At 47.1% G+C, this 11,784-nt stretch overlaps 1 protein-coding gene across 1 annotated transcript; it reads left to right on the top strand.

Annotated features, from left to right (window-relative positions):
* Positions 1–201: 201 nt before the first annotated feature.
* On the top strand, positions 202–11,376 carry LOC125940448 (TNF receptor-associated factor 6-like). Its single transcript, XM_049656673.1, has 2 exons — positions 202–514; positions 10,007–11,376. Exons 1-2 carry the CDS (start codon positions 230–232, stop codon positions 11,267–11,269), a joined length of 1,548 nt encoding a protein of 515 aa, XP_049512630.1. The 5' UTR covers positions 202–229; the 3' UTR covers positions 11,270–11,376.
* Positions 11,377–11,784: the final 408 nt, after the last annotated feature.

The raw sequence follows: 11,784 nt of genomic DNA, 5'->3' as shown, positions 1-11,784 counted from the left end.
GGCAACTTGGAAAACAGATTACCGAAAATGCGGAAGTGGCGACTACTTCTGACTGCTGTTTTCTTTCGTGAAATAAACGTTTGTTCGAAGGGGCTGAGCACCTCGTGTATTTATGTCAGTGCGATAATAGTTCTGGCTACGGTCGCTAGGGAGGAATATTCATAACTTTCGAAGTTACTGCTAGTGCGAGCAGGCCTGACAGTCACTGTGAGCGGGCGTGGCGTTCCTCATGGCAACCCAGAACCAGCGCTACACCTTAGTTGGGTTTTCTCGTGAACTGGACTGGAAAGCTTTGAACTTCGTGGAACCCATTCCGGAATACAAAACTTGCAATGCCTGCGGACTGGTGCCCAGAGTGACCGCCCTTCTGCCTTGCCTTCATGTGGTCTGCCAGAAGTGTTACGAACAGTGCCGGCATGGTGATGAGCACTGCTGTCCCCTAGATGGGCATCGAGTTCTGGAAGAAGACGTCGACTGGAGAAAGTTTACTGTGAATACCCTGCTCAAGCGGAAGGTAAGAAAGCTGAACTGTCGCTAGGAAAAGTCCTTGTTTTCCTAAGGGAAACGTTACCCCTGGTATATTTGCTGATGTTACGAGAAGAAATTTGTTTGTATTGACAAATGCGTGGTGTCCAACTCAAGTTTAAATACGCAATTCACGATCGTTGTTTCCATCGAGCAAACTAAAGTAAATTTAGTTTTAGGTGCAATAGCCTAGGCCAAAAGTGTCAATAACGAAAACACCGAATAGATCGGGTGCGGGGGAGTTATCGCATGTTTCATTTGTGTCGTTTTTCATATTGGGTACCGTAAAAACCGGACAATAGGTCGAACCGGAATATGGGTCGACCACCCAATTAACCAATTCTAAAAATGAAAAAAAAATCTTTTACAATGGCAAATGTACCGAAAGACAACCTTACCTTTAAACAAATGCGACTCAGCTGGTTGCGCAAGTGTGACAGTATTTATTCAAATGCTGTTCCGTGCCGTGATGATAAGGTGCTGACAAACACGCGGGTCGATGGTCGCACGATACGATGCCCACGGCAACCCGCCAGGTTGCCGTCGGCTTCCGCATACTCAATCGCCTTTTTCTTGAAGGCGACGGTGAATTGCCGTCGGCTTCCGCTCATTTTGAAACAAAATGTGAAAAAGCAGCCTGAATGCGATGGCCAAGGCGGCTGTTTACTTCATCTGCCCATTGTTGCAAGACTTCCCTAGTTTTTCCGCGAATGTCCGGTATATAAGACGAGGGTCGACTTTTCGCAATGGCTTTTTGAAAAAAAGTTCGACCTATATTCCGGTTTTTACGGTAATATTGGTCATTTATATTAAATACGTTCAGTGAAAGTGATGGTATGAGATTCAGCCACGGTGATTGTGAGCAACCGCACATAACGTACTTCGCACCGTTTTAATATCAGCTAAGAAGCACGAGCACACAGGTATGCCACCGCGTACCCTAGATATGAGGCACGCAGCTTTCTCGATTTTTCCACATGCTCATTTTCAAACGATGCTTTCATTCTTAAGAAGAGCGCTAGAAGCACATGGGCAGGGAAAATACAATAGGACGGACGCCCAGCACCAGTCATGTCTTTTTTCCTGTCCATGTGTTCTTTGCGCTGTTCTTAAGGTGAAGCTTGATCATGTTGCCCAAATGTCCGTTCTCCGGATGCTTTCTGTGCCTCTTTTATTCCAAATTGCTGGCTGCTCCCTTGTACGATAGGCAGATCCCGGGTATAGTGCACCTGTACAGTCGCGGTCAATTTGAAGGTGATCGCGAGAGCATCGACCGGCGGGCCTTTCAAGCTGCATAACGGCGGATTTCGGAACTGTGCAGATAGAGAGCCTTCTTCCTTACGTAGGCTCCTCAGGGCTACAACCGTCCCCCCCCCCCCCCCCCCCCCTATGACTAACTCGCCACGATTTTTTTGTGTTTGTGTTGTTGTTGTGTAAGATAAAAAACCGCAAGGCGGGTATTTCTTGCATGGGTTGACGCTCGCACGATAACATTGCAATTGATTGCGTCCACTCACAGTATCGGATGAATAACACACTTGCGGTGTCAACGCTACCTGCTTCTTGACGCGTAAATAAACAACGAAATGCTGCCACTTTCTAGAAGGGAGTGACAGCTGCTCAAGGAACAGAGAAAAGATAGAGGGAAGCTACTTAATTTTTCCCTCGCCACGGAAGGTGGTGACGTAACGTGGCGCTGCTGCTTGTTTCGGTCACCGCTCGAGTGATCACCTTCAAATTGATCGCGACTGTACAGAGTATAGAGCTAGGCGAGGTGACCAGGGGCGGCAGATGATCGTCATAAGCGCAGGCGTTAGCTCCATCAGACATGCGGCTTCGTCGTCGTTTTAACGCCTTCATTTCCAACGTCGTCGTTCCTTTCTTCCCATGCTGTTTTCGTGGTTCTGTGGTCGTGACCATGTCACTGTAAATCCATCGTCATGGTACCTTAGCCATTGTGCCGTCGTCGTCACTTTCCTTTTATTCAGCCAATCGTCATTCCTTCGTCACTATGCCATCACCGTCGCCATTCTGTTTCCCTCATTAGTTCAACGCGCCATCGACGTAATTTGGCCGCCTTGATTTCTTCGCAGTCAATCCTTTATTGCCATGACATCGTGCCCCGTTTGGCATCCTCATTCCATGGTCGTTATGCCACTTGCCGTGGTGGATTAGCGGCTATGGTGTTCCGCTGCTCAGCACGTGGTCGCAGGACCGAATCCCTGCCACGGCGGCCGCGCGTTAAAGATCTCCAGGAGGTCAAAATTATTCCGGAGTCCCCCACTGCGGCGTGCCTTATAATCTAATGGTGGTTTTGGCGCGTAAAACCCCAGCATCAGTTTATCGTCGCTGCCATCACAATTATATCATCGTGGTCATACCTTCGTTACCATGCAATCTTCATCGTTTTGTGGTCGTCACTCGGATCTGACGTCGTGAAACTTTCATCGTCAATCCATCATCGTCCCTTCATCGCCGCCATGCCTCTCTCAGTATATCATGCTCATCACTCAATCGCCGTCATTTCATAGTCATCGTGGCGCCGTCGTGACTCCTATGTAATATCGACGTTATCACAAAGTGTAAATAAATCTTTCATCATCAATCCAGAGTTGTCATGCTCTCGTCACGATTGTACCGCCGACATAGTCGTCGTGCTCTTATGCACATTGCACTTTATTGCGATAGCAATTATATGGACACTCCAAGCGCATTTTTACCGTCGCCGTCGTTCTGAAGTTCCGTATAATGTCTAACGGCGATAAAATCGTGGCCGCGCGATATGCGCTGTGTGTGTGAGTGAAAGCGTGCGAAGGTGAGCCGGCAACCGCGGAAGAAGAGCAGTTCCTGCATGTGCATCCGATTAGATTATTATATATTTACAAAACCCCTTCCTAGTTCTATGTTGACACAAAGTACGTCATTTGTGACATCTTTGTGTTGATAGAGTGAATGGTAATCATCGCTACCGCCATCTTGTGGTAGTTGTACGAAGAAAATCTTCATAAAGCGCACGGTTACAGGCGCGTGCTGAGTTATTCAGCAAATCGGTAACAGTGATCAGAAGGCGGCCGGAATGTTTGAGGTGGCCGGTTCGTAGATACAACATCGCTGCGGCGATGTTGTATCTATGAACCAAGGCGCATGTCATTCCACCTGTCTGTGTCTTGACACGCTGATTAACTGGCCGCGCTTTTCGAGTACTTGGCGGCATCGGTCCAGAGAGCCGCGCAGATAGTGTCGTAGGCTATTTCTTTTGCTTTGGCTCATGCTTTCCTTCTGACGAAGTGATACTCCGGGTGCATGTTACGCGGAATAGGGGCCAACTTTATGGGCTTATGCAGGGGATTGTGGAGGGTCTTTTCTTTTTTCTGCTATTCGTTGTCGCTTCCGGGCATTTCAATTTTGGTATAGTTGTTCTGCCTGTTTTAGTGATGCTGAAGCGTGTGATTTCAACATGTCCCTTTGCTTCAATTAGTTCGTCTAATACTCTTGTCACACGGGCAGCCTTAACCGCAGTGATACCCAACCGCAGTAACCTCTCGTAACCACATTTATCGTAAACCGGACTGCGGCGTTGCTACACGCTGCGTTACTTTCTTTGTTTCTAACATGTTACCGCAGTGTTCTGAGCAGCAGGCCTAATTATACGATTCCTCTCCAGCCCTGACACGCCACACAAATTGCAGGTAGAATTAATCGTTTCGTGACCAGTAAAGATGACTACGACTGTTTGCCCAGATTCTCAAGCTTCTGACTAACCTGCTTGACATTATATGGCCCTTCCCCCACCGGCAGCACGGAGTTGAGTCTTCACCGTGACGTTATATATGCACGAGTTGCGTGCTTCCAAACGCAGAGCGGTCAGTTTGTCCCCCAAAATGCGTGTCAAGGCCTCCGTCGCTGCGAGCCGAGCGGCATTCGTCGGAGCTGGGGGCCGCCGTTTTGTCAATTATGGCTTTGACTGAAGTGACCAAGCTCAGTTTGCGGCAACCATGGTTAGTTGAATAACTACAGTTACGTTTCGACGGCCGCATTTCGATGGAGGGGAAATGCAGAAACGCCCACGTGCTTGCGTTGTAGTGAACGTTAAGGAACCCCAGGTGGTCAAAATTAATCCGGACCCTCCACTACGGCGTGCCTCATAACCAGAACTGGTTTGGCACGTAAAACCCCAGAAAGGAAGAACGGTTAGGTTTATCGTGTCACTGGGTGTAACGGCAGTTAGCCTTAACTGCCGTCAAAGTTAACCGCGGTTAGACAACCTGTGTGACAAGGTTATAAGTTGTTTTGAATACCCGGGTCGTCATCCCATTGTCCTCACTTCGTCGTCGTCACGCTGTCGAGGTTATAGCATCGTAATTATTTAGGAATCGTTATGTCATTGTCGTGATGTTTTTGCCGTCATAGCGTCATAATTCGTGATGCCATCGTCGTCATTGTCGGCGGTATACGGCTGTCAGGCCGCCACACTCGTGGGCAACGTCGGCAAGCGACTGCCTTAGCAAAGTGGAACGATACCGGAGTATGTCGCATATAGCCGAAGCAACGTAAGTCTCACAATGACCACTGCGGGTGTTAAATAAACGTGATTAAAGAAATACGGTCGGTTGCTAGTGTTCGAATGCTAATCGTATTATAATTAACAGTCATGGTGAGTTGAGTTCTGCCGTAATTGCTTTTGTTTATTAACCTATGTTATTATTAATGGAGTTTACTGTTACATCCCTTATTTATTAGATAAGTTACCTGTGTACAATTATAGAATATGTCGAGAAATGACCAGCAACGGTTTGAAGCTAGGTAGGTATTGTTTGGTACCTCTTTTCCTACGAGAAATGATCACCGCGGAATTGAAAACGATGCACGTACAGCGGTGAGCACTGTTAGGGTGAACACGCGAGCGCGTGGCCGACGGCACTGTCAGCGCCCCGTTACGGTAATCACTGGAAACATTGCGCATGCGCATCACGCCTTCCGCGAAATAATTGTTCCACCGCGCGCATGACGTCATGAATGCACTTGTTCGTCGTCTGCTAGCCGCATTTTTGTTTTCTAAGCCCATGCATCCTGCATTTTAAGATTTCTTTAAACATCTGTGCTTGAACAGAACAAGACAAAAAACTTGTATATCTATGGGGGCGTGTCTATTCGTTCCCTTCAAGGTTGTTGTGCATGCAACGCCGTATATAAAACAACCAAACATCTTTCGCAGCCGTTCACTCTGTCGCCAGATCGTATTATGGCTAGGGTTCCCGATGATGAACGGCGCTCAATTGTCGATCTTTCCCTGAAAGGTTATTCCCAGCGGTATATTGGCGCTTTAGTTAATAGGCCCCTGAAGACTGTGAACAGGATAATTCAAGCCTACAAGTATGAAGGTCGCATTCAGGATGCACCCCGCACGCCCCGCTCTAAAGCTACCACAGACGATGAAGACGCCCTCATAGTTGCAGCTGCTGTTCGTAACCCTTTCTTGCCAGCCCCAGCAATACGCGAGGACTTGGATTTGGACGTTTCGGACACCACTGTTCGACGTCGCCTGCGTACTGCGGGCCTTCGCAGTCGCGTCGCAGCGCAGAAGCCACTACTAACGGCGGCAAACAAGGACGCACGACGGCAGTTCGCTGAGCTGCACGAAGCATGGACATCAGAAGAGTGGGGTCGCGTCATCTTTTCGGATGAGTCGACGTTTTCGACGCGACAAGACCAAAGATTGCGTGTTTGGAGACTACCAGGCACACGGTGAGGCAAACTTCCTGCTTTGAAAAGCAATTGTTTTAGTTAACGTCACAATGCCACGCAGGAACGACCCGGACAACGTGCAAGGTGTTTCTGCCAGTGGGAGATCGAGTGTGAACGTGTGGGGTGCTGTTTCAAGATATGGTTTAGGGCCCCTGCAACGTATACGTGGACACTTATCGTCGGAACAATACTGCAACATTTTGAACAATGTGCTGTTGCCATATGCGAGCAGTTTATTCCCAGACGGTGATTACCTGTTCCAACAGGACCGGTCACCGATACACACGGCGCGGGCTGTCAAGGAGTTCCAGGCGGAGCAGCACATGCAGCTACTGGAATGGCCTCCGAAAGGAGCGGACCTGAATGTGATAGAAAACGTGTGGGGCCGTCTGAAAGCTTCTTTGGCAAGGAAGCCCCTTTATTCCGCGACTTCGGACCAGTTGCGGGCGCAAGTCAGCAACGAGTGGGAAAGGCTGAAAGCCGATCGGGAATATGTTCGATCACTTTACGACTCGTTACCTTCCAGAATAGCTGCAGTCGTTGTTGTAAGTGGTCACATGACTCGCTATTAGATTTGCTCATGTTTTTATATTTGTTCTCATGGTCTTGTTTAACTTGAATTGCAAAAGTTCATTTTTCTTGAATAAAAAGTTTAATAATTATCCCTCTTACACTCACTTTTTTCCTTCACGCGCCAATCTTCAATCCAGATGGACCTTGAAATGCAGAAGGTATCAGCTCAGCGAACAAAAAATGCGGCTAGCAGACGACGAACAAGCGTATCGATGACGTGATGCGCGCGGTGGAAAGAGTGTTTCGCAAAGCACATGCTGCGCATGTGCAATGTTTCCAACGATGGCTGTTACGCGGCGCTGATAGTGCCGTCGGCCACGCACTCGCGTGTTCACCCTAACAGTGCTCACCGCTGTACCAACGCGTGGGCGCACCAGGGATAACCAAGGTGTCAAATGAAAGCCTCGTCATGGAGTGCGATGTGAATCCTGCGCATGTTCAATTACACGGATTCACGTATGAGGGCCAAATCTGCCGGTCGAAATCGGCTCAGGCATAGACTGAAAGCAGCCGTTCGATGTCAATGCGATAAGTTACACCTGTATTGAACGAAAAGTCGAAACGATTTGTCACTGCATATATCCATGGCGGTTCACGCAATCTGAAGAATGATGGAAGATGCATCGACGTCCTGGTATTTCCTGTTGCACAGAACAAACACGGTTCATTTTGCCATTCGGTTAATAGCGCTCGTCCTACTGGTGAAACCCGCGGCATCAGTCACACTCGGCGATTCCAGAGGAGTTCTGTACAGTGCGTTCCACTCGCTATTTGGATGCTCTACCCTACAATGAATATGAGCTTCCGTATAACCTTCAAATGCATTTGTTACGAAAACACAAAATGACAGTAACAACGTGCGATTATGCATTAGTGTGTGACCACTAAAGCGGCATCTACTTAATCGTACCCCCGCACCCTTCTTTCTCTATATATCTGCGCGCCCTGTCGCCCCATTAGGTTCGGTAGAAACCCTCTCTGTCGGGACTTATGAAAAACCATCGAAACAAAAACCTACTGCAGAAAAGAAAAATGATATACAGAGATGAAACAGAGGTGCATGTTTGGTGAAAAGCGTTGTTTGGCTGGGCGGTGCCATAGCCTTCCCTGATTTATTCCGTGTAATGCGAGTGCCCTGGTACAATGTTCCACTTCTGTGCGGTTGTTCTTTCGTTGGGTAAACGGGTCGTATTATGAGCGACCACGTGCGAGAGCATACAAAGCTTTGCAAGTAAAGACTGGCAGCAATATGGCTATCAGGTGTGTCAAGTGCATGCACGAGACAAGGTGCGTGCATCTTGAGGACATATCGCGAACAATGTACAGGCAAGTACAGTATAATACAGGACCTGCGAGCACGTGCCACTGCCTTCTTGCACCCTTTCCCGAAGCAAGTGCTTTTCTGTCGCGACATCACATTGCGCAAGTGCGCACTCTAATTCTCGCATGCCTGCCGCTACCCAAACTTCTTGCCAGCGTGCTCTTGGACCAGCATTGATTCCAGTATATTACTCTAGGCGATTTGTCTGTTTCGGCCGTTGTAACGTGTGACAATGCACTGCACAGTCCTCCGGCCGAAAGTGACATATCCTCTGGACGTACTAGTGGACGAGTTGGTTGTGTATGTCTAGTTGATGCCAGCGCACGCAGAATTGACAGGTACCGACACAGCAAACACCACAAAACGCTTTATGATGTCTACTGGGTCGGTCCCAGTAAATTTAGTGTGCGCTCTGTTCAAATAAACGAAAATGACAGCTATGTCCTAGCGTAATGTTCTGTAGTCAAGATTCCGACAGCAAGCTGGCATGAAATGTGTTTAGAAGCATGCGCATTTAAAGGTCTCGGATGCGCAATGTTGTCCTCACAAAAGGCGCTTGCTTCTGGAAAGGCCGCAATAATCCAGCAGATCCCATATTTTTTTCTTGCCTGTACGTTTAAAATTTGGGGCATTCTTCATTCATTGCAATGAGTTGTCTTTTGTGAGCGTTCCTTTTGTTAGGCTCAGTAAAAGCAAAATACCTTACAATTGAGATTTTTACAGGCATTGAGAGTCGAACTCCGATTGATTCACTGGTATTTGTCGTGGTTTTTATATTTGTCGCCTCTGACTGTTATCAACCACCTTCAAGGGAATAAGCGTTTCTCTTTGCATTCAGTGCCATGCTTAGCGCAGTGTCCGCTTGTTCTCTTTCCCTCTATTAGCGCTCTTCGCTGCAGCAAAACAGCTGGTATTGTGGGTGTGTGTGGCATTACTACCTGAATCATGTTACCGGAACGCATTCTGAAAGCTGACAAGTTTCTTGGCTGGCAAAAACGTACTCGGTACGCTGCAACACGTGTTGCAGAAAGTGATATTGCGTGTGCATTCCGGTAACGCAAAGCGAAACAGAACATGAAATCATGTGAAACGGGAGAACTCGGACAGGCACTTGCGCATAGTTGGCTATCACTAAAATTGGAAGCATTTGGATGCAACCTTTTGTGAAATGTTCGTTTAACATAGATTCCAACAAGGGATTTCGATCTGCTTTATACTTATGTGCATTCTTTCTACTTTATCCATGTTTTTGTTTGGGAAATAGTGGCCATGTTTCTCAATCATTCATTAGGCCCTAGCTATCCTCCACTATTAAATTTCAGTGTGCCCCGGAATTTTGGACATCTTTAAAGTGTTCTTTTTTTCATTAGCTTAACTTCGTTTGAACGATAGTCAGTATATTGGACGATGTCCGAAAGGTAAGCTTCACGCACTAGGGAATAGATAGATTTCATTGATAGGAGAGACATAGATGTCGACCGGAGGTAATGTGCTCTAGTCTGCTACTCTGTACTGGGGAGGATGGAAGGGGCGCTAGTGAATACATATATTGATTAGCTAGGGGATCAGTTATAGGGTTTGGAAGCACCTGCTTCCTGCTGGTTTATTTCTCCGCTGTTCTGCTATGGTTCTATCAGTGATAGAATTCACTGGAAACAAATTGCTGATTAGGAAGAAAAAAAATTAGAGAACGAAAGTATGCCACGATATCAGGATATCATGCCACGAATTACGTGCCAACGCATGTGCACTGATAAAAGTTGAAGAAATACACGCAGCAGGTCGAAGGTAGTAACATTCGCTTCAATTTGCACATTCCTCAAATATGTTTTTTTTTTGCAGGTAAAATGCTGGAATGAAGAAAATGGCTGTGACATGGTTTTGGCCGCGTCAGAGCTCAACAAGCATTTTTGCCAAGACTGTGACTACCACTCCGCACTGTGCCCTAAATGTTCAACAGTAGTACTCTGTAGAAATATGTGCGCGCATCTACAGAGCAAATGCAGAAATTCTGCGGTGTCTCCGACTTTTGCGACACCGCGAATATCCAACAGTGACCAAAATGCCGTGATTACGGCCCTGAATGCAACCATAGAGGTGCAAGTAGGGGAAATTAAAGACAGGTTAGACTGCGTCGCGAATTATAGTGACCGCTTCGACAGTATTTCACACTGCATAAACAACATGAAAGAAACGCTGCTACAAAGCTCAATCGGATGTTGTACGTTGGAGAGCGTTCCTTCACAAACTGCAGATACTTTATCGTCTGTTAGAGCAGTTCAGGATACTTTGATTGATCACGGTGGAAAGCTGCATGAGCTTGCGCGAACCATAAAGAATTCAAATAAAAGCTTGAAGGGAGCTTTGGAAGACACGAAGCGAACTGTCAACAGCCTGAAAGAAGACAATGCCGTAAACACGTTGCAAGTGGCTTTTAAGGACCGCTTGACGGCTGACAGCGACGTCCTCAAGAAAGTTTGTGAAAGCGTTAATGAGCTGAAGGAAACCTTTGGAAAGGAGTTGCAGGTTGCAACGACGACAATCTGTAGAAATATCACAGAAAGTGTCCCTTGCATTGGTGAAACAAAAGACAGCATGAAGAAAAGCACGCAGAGGGCCTTAGATAACCAGAAAGAGCTGGCCTTAAATACAGTGAGTGTTAAACGTTGCGAGTTTTTCGTAAAGGATTTGAAAGCACAGAAAGACATAGTGCATTCAAAGGGCTATCACGATTGCCTGAGTGAGAAGTTATACATATCTGGCTATTATGTGTCGCCAGGAGTGTATCTTAAGAAACAGGGAGCGCATATTTTTCTGTATGCTGGTGTTCAGCTGCACAAGGGAGTGATCGACGAATTCCTTCAGTGGCCGTTTAATCAGAACGTTCGAGTGACCGTCGTACATCCATCGCGAAGCAAACAGCGCCAATTTGTTGGACTTACTTGCCGCCGACTCGAGTGTTTCGGAAGGCCCGAAGAATTGCCAAACCCCGGTGCTTACTTAGGCGGTTCAATTCGCTTGGGCGATCTGGAACGCGAAGGATACGTCGTGGACGACAAGTTTTGGATAGCGTGGGAACTTGTGCCAAATGACGTAGCCGACTGAGAGTGAGGGGCATTTTACGTGTTGCAATAAGTACTTGTGCCCTTAAATCTGGTCTGTAAAAACATCGCTTTTCCTAACACATTTGTTGCATGCAATATAAAATCTTCCTGCTCACATGTGGTCATTTCTTTTTTCATACGGTCACACGCAGACGAAAGACACGAGATAGTAATTTTGCAAACACAAATTTAAGGGATGCAGACCGCTGGACGCCAATCTACTCCGTGAAAGTGGTTGGTCAGCGAAACTGTACATATCCTGCGCCTAATGTAGGGCAACTTGTCCAAAACACTGATTCCCATATGCAAGTGATATATGACACACACAAGTTTCAATGCAGTTTAGATACCTCTGTTTTATTTATTACTTTTGAAATTACTGCTGTAACTGCTTTGTGGTGGCTATGTTTATTATTGGCCAAGGTAAATCGATGCATGACCCGTGTACGGCGGTTGGTTGACTCGGATCGTTGGCGTAAAGGGGGCAAGCCTCATCCACGAAGTGGGTGAACCGCT

The sequence above is a fragment of the Dermacentor silvarum genome, chromosome 9 (genome assembly GCF_013339745.2).
Source record: "Dermacentor silvarum isolate Dsil-2018 chromosome 9, BIME_Dsil_1.4, whole genome shotgun sequence".
Classification (NCBI taxonomy): Eukaryota; Metazoa; Arthropoda; class Arachnida; order Ixodida; family Ixodidae; genus Dermacentor; species Dermacentor silvarum.
The sequence above is the reverse complement of the archived record's forward strand: the minus strand, read 5'-3'. Positions and strand labels throughout refer to the sequence as shown.

Excerpts from the sequence above, each read along its gene's own strand:
- LOC125940448 (XM_049656673.1), top strand. The coding sequence starts at position 230 with ATGGCAACCCAGAACCAGCGCTACACCTTAGTTGGGTTTTCTCGTGAA. Across the intron at positions 515-10,006 it reads ATACCCTGCTCAAGCGGAAG|GTAAAATGCTGGAATGAAGA; the intron begins GTAAGAAAGCTG and ends TTTTTTTTGCAG.